The following is a 15,425-nucleotide window of genomic DNA, read 5'->3' as shown; positions in this document are numbered from 1 at the left end:
TGTAGGTGTAAAAAAAATGGTTCAAATGGCTCTGAGCACTATGGGACTTAACTTCTGGGATCATCAGCCCCTAGAAGTTAGAACTACTTAAACCTAACTAACCTAAGGAAAGAATACACATCCATTCCTGAGGCAGGATTCGAACCTGCGACCGTAGCGGTCGCGCGGTTCCAGACTGTAGCGCCTAGAACCGCTCGGCCAACCCTGCCGGCCGTTGTAGGTGTCGCCAACCTTGTGTGAATGGTCTGAAAAGCTAATCATTTGCATATCACAGCATCTTCTTCCTGTCGGTTAAATTTCGCGTCTGTAGCACGTCATCTTCGTGGCCAGTAGTGTATTTCATATTTGGCACGTCACACATAGCAGGGGATAGGCAAAATGATGTGAACAGTGTAGTAATGAGGTGGTTGTGTTTGGCGGTCAACAACGCAGGTAAGGCACGTGTCGCTCTGGATTGTGCGTGTTCAATATGGACTAGGCATCAGTGCAAGTTGTTAACGAGTGATACACACTTCGTATGTGCATTCAGGGGCCGAGGTCGACGTACAATGAAAGACCTAACAGGGTTCCAAAGTGGGCAGATTGTAGGGGCCCGATTAGATGGAGCATTAGTAACCAAGACAGCAAACTTACTGAATGTTTCAAGAGCAACTGTTTCAAGAGTCATGACAGCCTACATGAAACATCGAAGGACATCATCGAGTAAACGTAATGTTGTTGTTGTGGTCTTCAGTCCTGAGACTGGTTTGATGCAGCTCTCCATGCTACTCTATCCTGTGCAAGCTTCTTCATCTCCCAGTACCTACTGCAACCTACATCCTTCTGAATCTGCTTAGTGTATTCGTCTCTTGGTCTCCCTCTACGATTTTTACCCTCCACGCTCTCCTCCAATACTAAATTGGTGAGCCCTTGGTGCCTCAGAACATGTCCTACCAACCGATCCCTTCTTCTAGTCAAGTTCTGCCACAAACTCCTCTTCTCCCCAATTCTATTCAATACCTCCTCATTAGTTATGTGATCTACCCATCTAATCTTCAACATTCTTCTATAGCACCACATTTCGAAAGCTGCTATTCTCTTCTTGTCCAAACTATTTATCGTCCATGATTCACTTCCATACATAGCTACACTCCATACAAATACTTTCAGAAACGACTTCCTGACTTTTAAATCTATACTCGATGTTAACAAATTTCTCTTCTTCAGAAACGGTTTCCTTGCCATTGCCAGTCTACAATTTATATCCTCTCTACTTCGACCATCATCAGTTATTTTGCTCCCCAAATAGCAAAACTCCTTTACTACTTTAAGTGGGCGCAAATCAAAAGTATATGACAGAGATCGTCGTACGCTAACACGAATTGTATAAAAACAACACGTAACTACGGCGGCTGAAGTGATTGCGGAAATGAATAGCCACGTTCGGGATCCCGTATCTATCGACAATGTCCACCGAGAACTTCACAAAGCGAATATTCATGGACGAGCTGCTATACCGAAACCATTAGTGACAACAACCGACGCAAAGGAGCGTAAAACATGGTGTTACGAGCATCAATCCTGGACGGATGATCAATGGAAACACGTCATATGGTCCGACGAGTTAACTGCTTCATTATTTCCAACATGGGCCGGATTTATGTCTGGAGAACCCCAAAAGAAGCCTACAATCTGATTGCTTGATTTCAACGGTCAAGCATGGAAATGGAAGTGTGATGGTGTGGTCAGCCATATCATGGTATTCTCTTGGTCCCATCATTACTCTCAAAGGCCGTGTTACAGTCAAAGATTTTAATGATCAGGTGCACCACATGATTCAAATGTTGTTCCCCAACAATGATGCCATGTTTCAGGACAATAATGCACCCGTTCACAAAGCCAGGACAGTACAATCGTGGTATGAGGAGCATGCACCTGAACTGCAGCTTCGTCCTTGGCCAGCACAGTCCTCGGACTTTAAAGTTACCGAACCCTTGTGGGCGGTATTGGAGCGCAGACTCCAGAGCAGATTTCCGTCTCGCTCGTCACTATAGGAATTAGAAGACGTTCTGATCAAAGAGTGGCATAGTATTCCACTGGAGACTATGCAATCATTGTATGCCAGTATTCCTAAAAGAATCGCAGCTGTACGACGGGCAAATGGGCGTCCAACCCCTTATTAATACACCATTCCCAAGTAAATACAGGTGTTCACATTATTTTGCCTATCCCGTGTAGTAAAATACAACATACAGTTTATAATACGAAAGAAAACTGTTTGCGCGCTATTTTTCGTAACAAAACACATACAACCTAGTACGAAGGAAAAAGATGCACCACGAAGGAATTATCCGAATGGAACTGAAATCAGTGGTTGTGATGTACATGTATAGACAAACAAATGATTACAATTTCAGAAAAATTACTTGATTTATTCAAGAGAAAGAGCTTCACAAATTGAGCAAGTCAATAACGCATTCGTTAACCCCTGGCCGCTTTGCCAACAGTTATTCGGCTTCATTTTGATTGACAGAGTTGCCGGATGTCTTCCTGACGGATAGCCTGCCAAATTCTGTCCAGCTGGTGCGTCAGATCGTCAAAATCCCGAGTTGGTTGAAGGGCCCTGTCCATAATGCTCTAAACGTTCTCAATTGCGGAGAGATCCGGCGATGGTGCTGGTCGTGGTATTGTTGGAAAGCACGAAGATCAGCAGTAGAAACTCTTGCCGCGTTCGGGCGGGCATTATCTTGCTGAAATGTATGCCCGGGCGACTTGCCATGTAGGGCAACAAAATGGGGCGTGGAATATCGTCGACGTACCTGCTCTGCTGTAAAGGTGCTACGGATGACAACCAAAAGGGTCCTGCTACGAAAAGAAAACGGCACCCCCTACCATCAGTCCTGGTTGTTTAGCTGTACAGCGGGTGACAGTCAGGGTGGTATCGAACGGCTGTCCAAGGCATCTCCTGACACGTCTTCAGCCTGGAATATCATTGGGTGGAGTATAATTGTCTTCGGTGATTAGTACCGCTTCGAACTGAGGCCCAACGACTAACAAAGACGTGTGCGGGGACGTCCAGGACAGTGGTGCGATACCAACCTGGCTATCAGCCACCATACGGCCCGACAACCGGAAGTGATGGTCTGGGTGCCATTTGTTTCCGTATCACAGCAGTACGTCGACGATATTCTACGCCCCGTTTTGTTGCCCTTCATGGCAAGCCGTCCTAGGCTTACACTTCAGCAGGATAGGGCCCGCCTTCACACGGCGAGAGTGTCTACTACCTGTCTTCGTGCGTGCCAAACCGTACCTTGGCCAGCGACGTGACCGCACTTCTCCCCAGTTGAGAACGTTTGGAGCATTATCGGCAAGGCCCTCTACCAGCTAGGGATTTTGACGATCTGACGCGCCAGTGGGACAGAATTTCGCACAATATCCCTCAGGAAGACATCCAACAACTCTCTAAATCAATGCCAAGCCGAATAACTGTTTGCGTAAGGGCTAAAGGTGGACCACCGTGTTTTTTACTTGCTCAGTTAGTGAAGCTCTTTCTCTTGAATAAATCATCCAATTTTTCTGAAATTTTAATCATTTGTTTGTCTGTACATGTACATCATAACATTTATAACACAAGAGAGACTTGTTTGCTAAGAGTTTTTCACAAAAAAGCGTACATACTACTTGAGATAAGTCATGTACGAGTGCTTGAAAACATCTGTGACAAATATGAACTGTCTGACATGCAATCGGTTATGTATATAGCACAACATCGTTGTCCAGAATGTTCTAGAATTATACTGTCAAATTAAATGTCACAATGACATTCGGTTTTTGTAACACTGGAGAATTTAAGGAAAATATCATTTCTTTATAATTATAAAAATCTGAGAATCAAAACAGTAACAAAAGATATTTGATCTATTTCTCAAATAAAATACAGAACTTTCAAAATACGTCACGTCATATGGTTTCTTCACATATTGTAATATTCAACTTTTGTGTCAAGAGAAATAATTTCTGGTGATGTTAATTACTTTTTTCAATGCGCTGAAAGCTAGTTGTCTGATGAATAATAAATTACGATTTTCCATAGCTCATTTGAAATTTGGAGTTTTAGTAAATACAAGAGGCGTATTTTTTATATATTGCATAAATGAAATGAAAACTAACTGCGGTTTTTAAAGATACCAGCTTTTCTTATAAGTAGGCTTCCGTAATGTGAAATCTACAGACTGATCAATTTTCGTAATATAGTGAGCAAACTACACTACTGGTCATTAAAATTGCTACACCACGAAGATGACGTGCTACAGACGCGAAGTTTAACCGACAGGAAGATGATGCTGTGATATGCAAATGATTAGCTTTTTAGAGCATTCACACAAGGATGGTGCCGGTGGCGATACCTACAACGTGCTGACATGAGGAAAGTTTCCAACCAATTTCTCATACACAAACAGCAGTTGACCGCTGTTGTCTGGTGAAAAGTTGTTGTGATGCCTCGTGTAAGGAGAGAAATGCGTACAATCACGTTGCCGACTTTGATAAAAGTCGGATTGTAGCCTATCACGATTGCTGTTTATCGTATCGTGACATTATTGCTCGCGTTGGTCGAGATCCAATGACTGTTAGCAGAATATGGAATCGGTGGGTTTAGGAGGGTAATCTCGTACCACTAGCAGACGAGTTGACAGGCATCTTATCCGCATGGCTGTAATGGATCGTGCAGCCACATCTCGATCACTGAGTCAACAGATGGGGACGTTTGCAAGACAACAACCATCTGCACGAACAGTTCGACGACGTTCGGAGCAGCATGGACTATCAGCTCGGAGACCGTGACTGCGGTTACCCTTGACGCTGCATCACAGACAGGAGCACCTGCGATGGTGTACTCAACGACAAACTTGGGTGCACGAATGGCAAAACGTCATTTTTTCAGATTAATCCAGGTTCTGTTTACATCATCGTGATGATCGCATCCGTGTTTGGCGACATCGTGGTGAACGCACATTGGAAGCGTTTATTCATCATCGTCATACTGGCGTATCACACGGCGTGATGGTATGGGGTGCCATTGGTTACACGTCTCGGTCACTTATTGTTCGGATTGATGGCATTTTGAACAGCGGACGTTACAGTTCAGATGTGTTACGACCCGTGGCTCTACCCTTCATTCGATCCCTGCAAAACCCTACATTTCAGCAGGATAATGCACGACCGCATGTTGCAGGTCCTGTACGGGCCTTTCTGGATACAGAAAATGTTCGACTGCTGCGCTGGTCAGCACATTGTCCAGATATCTCACCAATTGAAAACGTCTGGTCAATGGTGGCCGAGCAAGTCGCTCGTCATAATACGCCAGTCACTACTCTTGATGAACTGTGGTATCGTGTTGAAGCTGCATGGGTAGCTGTACCTGTACACGCCATCCAAGCTCTGATTGACTCAATGCCCAGGCGTATCAAGGCCGTTATTACAGCCAGAGGTGGTTGTTCTGGGTACTGATTTCTCAGAATCTATGCACCTAAACTGCGTGAAAATGTAATTACATGTCAGTTCTAGTATAATATATTTGTCCAATGAATACCCGTTTATCATCTGCATTTCCTCTTGGTGTAGCAATTTTAATGGCCAGTAGTGTATATGTAAATTTAGATGTACACTTTGTAAGCGGGAAAACCGCGCCTGGTATTCGGCTCTGGGCAGAATAGCGAGGGAGTGTCGGTGCTGCAGGTACTACTACTGCTCAGCGGACGGGAACCGCACGCTGCTGTCGTGCCGGCGCGGCCAGGTGTTCGACGGGCGCGACTGCGTGCCGGCGGAGCGAGGCTGCCGGCGGCCGCCCACAGCGCCGGCCGGGTTCGCCGCCGCCTCCTCACCGGCGCCCGGATCCTGCCAGGGCGCCGCCGACGGCTACTACCGCGACCCGGACCTCGGCTGCCGCTCCTACTACTACTGTTCCAACGGCCACAAGATCACCTACGTCTGCTCCGGTTCCTACGTCTTCGACGGCAAGGAGTGCGTCGACCCTGACACTTACAAGTGCCCTTACAAGTCGGACGACTGCGTCGGTCTCTCCGACGGCTACCACTTCGACACGGACTCCGGCTGCCGCAAGTACTTCTTCTGCCTCGGCGGTTACAAGATCACGGCGCTCACGTGCGACGGCGACAGAGTGTTCGACGGTCGGCGCTGCGTCGAGCCTTTGGCCTTCCGGTGTCCTGACGGAGGTAGTCCTCTGGTCGACTCTGTCACTGGCCCTTCCTGTGCCACCAGGTCGGACGGCACATACCCTGACGAGGGTGCAGGCTGCCGCCGTTACTTCACCTGCCGGGCACGGCAGCTCGACTCCACCTCCGTGTGCCCCGGCGATAAACTCTTTAACGGCCAAGACTGTGTGAGCGCCGATTCGTACACTTGTGGCAGTGTCGAGGTACCGTCCTCGAGCCCCGAATGTGATGGTAATCTCAACGGTTTCTTCCAAAATGTCACCTCGGGGTGCCGGACGTACTACTTCTGTATCGACGGAACGAAGACTGTTCTCACGTGCCCCGGTAATGAAGTTTTTAACGGGCAGTTGTGTGTCGACGCGAAATCGTACACTTGTCCTTCTCCGGGGGAGGTCGAGGTCGGGACGACGTGCGTCAAGTAAATGTTAGATCCGGAGCATCGCGTCGTACACTGCAGAACACTCTTCTCTGAACCTGTGCCGGAACCTCGGGGAAGCGTGTGCCTAGGGAGGCCTTTTTGTTATTGCTCCACAACCGAGTGGTAGTCGAGGTCACGGATGGACGGATAAGGCGTCGCAGAAGTGATGCGTAAAAGGTGTGCACCGTATCTGGCACCTGTATGTGTGTATAAAAGAAAGCCAAAGAAAATGGAAAACTATAAAGATTAACACTTACTTTCCACCTGTAGTTTGAAGAAGACACGCTGCAGTTTGTTGGTCAATCTTTACAAAAGTGGAGAATAGTTGAGTAAAATTCTGAGAAGTCTAGGACTGGTGAAGTAGGTTGTCACAGCGAAGTCTGGAAAGCTTTTAGAAAATCATAATTTGGCACAATAGCTGTATAACAGTATATTAAAATTGCCAGTTTTGGCCAGTCATCATACCACTGTCAAGTATAAAAAATGTCACACTAATTGCTGGATATGTGTCCAATCATGATCATTTGAATCTTTATCAACATTATACATTAACTGCTTCTGAATTATAAAATGCACAAATGTATCTGATTTATACATCAGAAGAAAGCAGTCTATAATTTTAGTGTAGTTAATTTGTTAGGCTTATTAACATATTTCCTAAGGAAGGAAGTGATTACATTCCAACATTCTATTATTTTGATGCAGTTAAAGTGTAATGTTGACCTAGAAACAAATGAGGATGATTGGATGTATGTTCTCCAAATAATGTCTTTTTCATACTTGAAGATGGTCTATTGTATGACCAAAAGTGGTAGTTTTACTAAATTGATATACAGCAATTGTGCCATGATTTTTTAAATGTATTTAACAGTTTTATATCACCAACTCTTTAAAATAGTTGTCAAGGTCTTGCAGTATTGTGAACATAAGCAATATCTATGTAAACTGAAACAAGAGGGAAAGTGACTTTTCAGAACATTAATTTGACAGTACATTTTATGTACAGTGAATGTTTGGCACATTTTGCCCATTTGGAAAATTCAGCATCTCCATGCTGCTTTCTAAATGCATCCTTCATAGGGACAGGTATAAACAATGTCTTTCGCAGGTACTGAATATGACAAAAAACTTAAGGAGTATGTAATCAAATACCAGATCAGAAGTTTGTATCAACAAGTTACAACTCTCCCTGTGGAATATTGTTCCAGTGCTACATACATGGCCAAATATTACTCATATCTGGTGCATCTCTACACACATTTACCATAAATTTGTGACATTACTAGCTATTATGTTGGCTGTAGTTGGACATGAAATACTGTCCCAACAACTTATCAATGTCAACTGTTTGCTGGAGACATCTGTGAACTAAAGAAACAGACTGCCACAGAATATGTGAGAAGGTCTAAGAAAATGTGCCAAATTCAGTCTTATGATGATTCTTTTATTATTCTGAGAGAGAAACAGGATAGGACTACTTTTTGACTGCCCTTAAGAAAATTTACCAGTTATGCAAAAAGCTCAGATGTATTGTGAGACTGTTCTATGGCATTATGGATTATGTCGGGCACTGAAGACAGTACTCCATGATATTTTTAGTTTCATCTGTAGATACATACAGAGTAGCACCTGAAAAGTTTAGTATCGTCACACTACTGTGTGTGCTGTTCATAGGTTCCATTTTCATACTATGTTATCTTTTAAACAACTATGTTAAAGCCATCTTTAGCCATCTTTGCACACAAAACACAGGCTCTCAAACAACTGTATGCATGAACAATTCACTATTCCACCAATATTTTTACCAACAGATATTTACATATAGCCCCTACCACACTGCTATTATGAAATGCATACAGCATGTTACTTCTTCATTACAATTGCTAATACAATTTTCTACCTCAGTCAAGGTTATTTACACAATGTTAAGACATTTACCATGGATGGTTATCAATTCAAATAATACTACAGTACTTATGAATCAAAGAACTCTAGGTACATGAAAATTTTCAAAAATGTTAGAACATAACGACCACGCCAAACACCACATTTCCAAACACAGTTATTTATAGATGCTTATTTACAGGAAACAGCAAATTTTAAAGGTTAAAAATTACCATTATTACTTCATAATTCAATTCAGACCAATTCCTAAATTCCTTTCAACTGGCATTTGTAAACATAGAAATTACAGGCAATCTCAAAAACACCTACCTCCAAAATAATGTACACAGATGTTTTTTGTTAAATTTAACTCTTCTTGTTAAAAATGTTTGCTGCTTTTCTCAAGAGCAAATGCCTAAAAATAAATATTTAGACAACTACGGTCTCAAATAACGCATTCTAAAAATGCATATATATATATATATATGCAAGATTTTAAGGAAGTATACCATCATTCCAGAAGTTAAGACTGGAGTACCTGATTAGCCATGTTAATGCTGTAGAGACTATTTATGTAAAACATTCAGGAAATTAATGTTGCAGTGTGCTAATGAATTTAAATTATAGATGCATTCATGGAAAAGTCTTCATGTGTTGTAACCATGTAATATTAAATGTTTAACAGAAGCACCAGCTAATCTCACCTCATGGTAATACTGCCAAACATTTATTTATTTGAACATTATTTATGCTTGTAAATAATTATCTTAGTAGTACAATGTGTATGTTGTACATTTATTTTATTTTTGAAAGCCCTTGTGTGTTTTTTAAAGCCTATGAGAATCTAACTGAAAAAAGTACAAGGATATACTATATTTCAAAAGGAAATGACATTTTTGTAATTACAGTTATCTCTTGCCATGCACCAGTAACTTCTGCAAGAATAATAATTTTACTTGCATGAAATTTCACAATTTTTTTTAAGTTTTTTCCCCTATATAAAATATTTCCTTTGTATTCCTGTTTACACAAAGCATATCCATCTGAAAGTTTAATCTGATTAGATTCAATTTTGTTCCTTAGACACTAAATGAGGAATCTTCAACGATGTGGGACATACACAGAAGAGCCAAAGAAACTGGTACACCTGACCAATATTGTGTAGGACCCCATGAGCATGCAGAAGTGCCGTGACACGATGCGGCATGGACTCAACTATTGTGTGCAGTAGTGCTGGGGGGAACTGACACCATGAATCCTGCATGGCTGTCCATAAATCCGTAAGAGTATGAGGAGTTGGAGATCTCTTCTGCACAGCACTTTGCAAGGCATCCCAGATGTGTTCAATTAATATTCGTGTCTGGGGAGTTTGGTGGCCAGCAGAAACCAGAGCATTCCTGGAGCCACTCTGTAGCAACTCTGGACATGTGCGGTGTCACATTGTTCCGCTGGAATGCAAAATGGGCACGAATGGGTGCAGGTGATCAGACACAATGCTTATGTATGTGTCACCCATCAAAGTCATTTCTAGACATATGAGGGCTCCAATATCACTCCAACTGTACACGCTCCACACCATTACAGAGCCCCCACCAGCTTGAACAGTGCCCTGCTGACATACAGAGTCCATTGATCCATAAGGTTGTCTCCGTACCCGTACATGTCCATCTGCTCAATACAATTTGAAACGAGCCCAATGTCAGTGTTGATGGGCCCAGACAAGGCATAATACTTTGAGTCGTGCAGTTATCTGACGCTGACACTTGCTGATGTCCCAGCATTGAAATCTGTAGCAATCTGTGGAAGGGTTGCACTTCTGTCATGTTGAATGATTCTCTTCAGTCAGCGTTGGTCCTGTTCTTGCAGGATCTTTCTCTGGCCACAGCAATGTTGGAAATTTGATTTTTTTTTTTTTTTTTTTTTTTCCAGGTTCCTAATATTCACAGTACACTTGTGAAATGGTCGTATTGGAAAATCCCCACTTCATTGCTACCTAGGAGATGCTGTGTCCCATTGCTCATGTGCTGATTATAACACCACATTCAAATCACTTAAATCTTGAATACCTGCCATGTGGCATCAGTTACCGATCGAACAACTGCACTAGACACTTGTTGTCACTCACTTCCAGAACACAGGGAGGCACACTGGCCCAATATCGACTCCACCTCATTGATTAACGAAGGGGCCAGTGCGCAGACCAACCCAGACAAAGCTTTTAGACTGTTTTCCTCATCTATCTAGGTAAATACTGGGGTGGTTCCCATGTCCTGCCTCAGCTACACATTGCTCTAACACTTTGAAAAATGATGTTACATTAACCATGTGATAACACTTGATGCAGACACGAAAGTTAAAGGTGGGTTCTTCTCAAAGTGGGGGGAGGGCAGGGCTGGCAATAGCTTCAAAATGCCTTTGGGAATGGGGACTCTACTGCAACAATAAATGTGTGTGCACTAAAATGCTTAAAAAGAAAAAAAAAGGTTTACTGGGGTTACTAACACAGATCATTATCAATGAAAACAGACACAACACTGGAGTAATATTTTACAGTTCTATTAATTTATTTCATAAACCAGTTTTTGGCTGTTACGCCATCATCAGATACAAAGATAAATATGTGGTGCAGTGAAATTTTTGTAGGATCTAAGATTTTAAACTAGTGCTTCTACAGAGTACCTCCGATTCCAAAGATGAAAATTGTTACTATTAGATTTAGGAATAAAATGATAGTAGTTATTTCAGTGGCAATGGCCTTGCTGCAGTGGATACACCGGTTCCTGTGAGATCACCGAAGTTAAGCGCTGTCGGGCGTGGCCGGCACTTGGACGGGTGACCATCCAGCCGCCACGCGCTGTTGCCATTTTTCGGGGTGCACTCAGCCTCGTGATGCCAATTGAGGAGCTACTCAACCGAACAGTAGTGGCTTCGGTCGAGAATACCACCGTAATGACTGGGAGAGCGGTGTGCTGACCCCACGCTGCTCCTATCCGCATCCTCCTCAGAGGATGACTCGGCGGTCGGATGGTCCCGGTAGGCCACTCGTGGCCTGAAGATGGAGTGCTTTAATCATTTCAGTGAAAGTGTGGTATAATATTATTTAACTAAGTAAAATATACGACATTTTAATTAACTAATTAATTGTATAACAACTTATTACAATCATTCTTAAAAGAAAATAAATTGAACAGTAAATTTTGGTGGCATGTTCCAATGGAGTGGCTGAACAAAATAATCTTGTCTTTAATAGTTCCTAAATTGCAAACAGAAAAGATATATTAATGATATTAACCACATAAGTGAAGCAGCAGTGATTATACAAAGTAAAATTTTTAACAGGACAAAAGAAATTATAGTAACTGAAATAAAGGGAAAAAAATGGCCATTTGAGTAAGAGGGTTAATTTACAATAAGGCATGGATGGGATTATGAGCAGTATCTGCAGCTACAAGTAGTGCGTAAGGGAATTGTGTTTGGTCATCCAGTACTAAGCTTGGGCAGATGGACATATGTTTATTAATTCACTATTTCAGGGTAATCCGTTTTCCTTCCTTTATGGATGTGACGTAACACTTCATGTTGCACCTGTAACTATGGTCTTCTTTAAGCAAGTGGTCTGCACAAGTAGAGTCTCTTTTTCTAAGTTTCCAATTTCTGTGGTGCTCCTTGAAGTGAGTGCAAATTGCGCTGCCAGGCTGACACACATAGAATTTGTCACAATTACAAGTGATTTTCTATACTCCACTCTTTTACTAAGCTGAAGTGCTGTATTTATCAGTGGGCAAAAAATGTCCACCAATGTCATGTATAAAAAACAAAAATTGCCTCTGACAGAGCACAGAATTCATTTTCTTCTGAAAACAATTGTTGTCATTTGTTATATAGTTCATTAGTTAATGTGTCACATACTTTGTCTTAGTCCAGTAATCTTACATTACATTTTCACTGAAATAATTCCTCTTGTTTTATTCCTGAATCTAAGATTACCAACTGTCATCTTTGTAAACAGAGGTACTCTGTAGATGTAGGGCCTACTAAATTTTGAAATTTGTAGAAAGTTCCTGTGGGACCAAACTGCTGAGGTCCTTGGTCCATAGGCTTACACACTACTTAATCTAACTTACGCTAAGGACAACATTCACAGCCGTGCCCGAGGGAGAGGGCTCGGACCTCCGACGGGGGGAGTCACGTGAACCGTGACGAGGCACCCTAGACTGCGCAGCTACCCCGCACGGCTAGATGTACTACTTTAAAACCTTGGAACCTGCAAAAATTTCACTATACCACACATTTATCTTTGTACCTACGATGACATAACAGCCAAAAACCAGTTTGTGAAATAAATAATAAATGTTGTAGAATATTGGATCAATATTGTGTGTTTTTCATTCGTAATGTATAAAATACTCTACCAAGGACCAACAGAACACTTAATCAATGCAGTTACATAGATCACATTACTGTACTGAAACTGCACCAAAGACAGTTGTCGCATAGCAGTCATGTTCTGATAGTTAATAATATGTGTTCTCAGTAGTACTGTCGTGAAATTTGTCAAAGAAGTAGGCTACCAAAACACCTATTATGGTCCTCTTAAGCTGTACTTATTACTGTATATACTCGAATAATCCGCGGACTCTAATTCTGAAGGAGGTAAAAATTTTTTTTGTTTTAATTTGTTTTAGTTACAAAAAAAATTGTTCTACTGTAATTACGTGTTCAAAATTACATATATCATTTGATTTGAAGAAACACATCAAAATCTTCACATGCTGTTGTACAGGTTGATAAATCGGTAAAACGCAACCGATTCAGCATCGCACAGCTGGCCGGCCGCGGAACATTATCCCTGCCAGCCAGGAGTCTAGCCCTACCTACAATAGAAAAAGAAAGAAAAAAGACAGGTTGCAGAATGGACTCCCATGCACTTTTTACCCACTCACTAAACTGGGACAAATCCGGCCATTTGATTTCTCCACTCAGTCTGAACTTGCTGTTTTTTCAACCATCCATTGCATATACTGCTGTTTATGTGCAGCTTTGAATTTCCGATTTATACGCACATCTAGTGGTTGTAGGATGGATGTTAGGCCTAGAGGGATAATGACCGAGTCAGTTTTCCCTATTTGTAATTGTCTCGCACTTTCTTAGTTGTATGTCCGGAGATGTCCAGGACCAACATATTATGTAAATTCAGTAACGCATCAGGTCGATGTTGCCAAATAAGTGTCACCCAGTCAACCACAAGCTCATTATCCATCCTTTCGGATTCACTCACACTAATATCCCTTGCATTGATATTTTTTGAATAGTTTTCCTTTTAAATATCACGTAACATGGTAGCTTTCTTCCGTTGCCAATTACACACATCACTTACACCTTTGCTTCTCACTGCAGCCATGTCTATCATGATGCTGCATTCTCCTTTCCTGTTCACGGTGTTGTCGAACAGCATCTCAAAACTGAGTGGCGTTTGATCTGCGTTACCAGTTTGCGATAATACCCAGGACTGTTCGTGATGCAGATTTATCATGCAACGAAGAAAACACACTATTTTTTTCCTCGTAATCGCCTGGAAGGCGTTGAGCGATGGTGGTTTTCCTCAGGAATCCTTATCCATTTCAGTTGAAAAATCTTGATGGTCAGCCCCGGCTAATTTTGAAACTGGTAATGCCTAATGCCTTGGCTCAAGCCAGTGCTTTAAGTTGGCATATTTCAGTCATCACTGCCAATCCGTATTGTAGCTTCTCATCTACATACTCGCAGAGACTTCTTTCCAGATCCGTATGTTTCGCTTTTTGGCCCGAAATCTCCGGAGATTATTGTTAGTTTCTTGAAGCCAGGTTTTGTTTTTCCGCCAGTCGCGAATAAAACTCTCGCTCACGTCATACTTTCTTCTTGCTACACATTCACCAATGTTCTTGGCTTCTTCAATAATTTTCAGTTTTTTTTAGTAGTGTATGAGCGATAACGAGAACTTGAAGCCATAATTAACAACTCTGAAGACATTGTTAATACTTCTAACGTGCTACTGATGTGTCACAGATTGAGGCCACAACAATGCAATAGTATAATGGCATCTATTGTTGGAGGTGGAGCAGTACCAACCTTGCTTAGAATAACAGTGCACCCCAGTTTTTCGTCATTAAATTTGGGGAAACCGTGCACTGACTATTCAAGTATATACGGTAATAACTAAACATTTTTGAGTTGATGAGAAACTATAGAAAATGTATGTTCCTGAGGAAGAGCACCTTTCTAGGCCAGAGTGAGTGACTTTAACTTTTTATGAAGGTGTTGCTATCACTGGTATTTACTTCATGAACTGAGCTACAGATATGACATATGGTATTCAAAAGTTTTATTAAGAAATAATTTTCTCAGAAAGCAGCAGTTAGTACACTCAGTTCTTTAAGGAGACTAATCCTCAAATTTACGTCACAAATAAATAATATTAAATGTTCTTGTACCTGTAAAGTTCTAACTTGATCCAATGGGTTATCCCAGAATATTAAATTGTACATCATGGAACGTCAGTAAGCAAAGTATGCCAGTTTTTTATTTTTACGTCACCTACATGATATTATCAAATTTGAATCGTGAGAATTTAAGATTGTCGAACTCTTCTATCTGCATGTCCTCACATTTTATAAAAAAATATTTATTGGAAACCTCTTGCAGGTTCTAAGCTGCATAAAGTAATTTTCTGCAGAGTTTACAGAGTGTGAATTGGCTTGAAAAGAGGAAGTTTTATGAATAGCCCTTTCTAAAATTACCGGTGCATTTGATTTGCTATATATAGAAATGCTTGTATCGTCTACAAACAAAATAAACTTATTACCTGGTAAAGAAACGGTAACTGTTGAAAGGTCATTAACACACACGAGAAAAGTATAAGTCTTAGATGGAAC

The 15,425-nt window shown here is 41.7% G+C and overlaps 1 protein-coding gene across 1 annotated transcript in view; it reads left to right on the top strand.

Moving 5' to 3' along the window:
- LOC124594470 overlaps nucleotides 1–9,433 on the top strand; it is a 258,292-nt gene extending 248,859 nt beyond the window's left edge. The window contains exon 9 of the mRNA XM_047132846.1: nucleotides 5,716–9,433. Coding sequence (XP_046988802.1) covers nucleotides 5,716–6,634 — 919 coding nt within the window. The 3' untranslated portion in view covers nucleotides 6,635–9,433. The remainder of the gene's footprint in view (nucleotides 1–5,715) is intronic.
- Nucleotides 9,434–15,425: the final 5,992 nt, after the last annotated feature.

This window comes from Schistocerca americana, chromosome 2 (assembly GCF_021461395.2).
Source record: "Schistocerca americana isolate TAMUIC-IGC-003095 chromosome 2, iqSchAmer2.1, whole genome shotgun sequence".
NCBI lineage: Eukaryota > Metazoa > Arthropoda > Insecta > Orthoptera > Acrididae > Schistocerca > Schistocerca americana.
The sequence above is the reverse complement of the archived record's forward strand: the minus strand, read 5'-3'. Positions and strand labels throughout refer to the sequence as shown.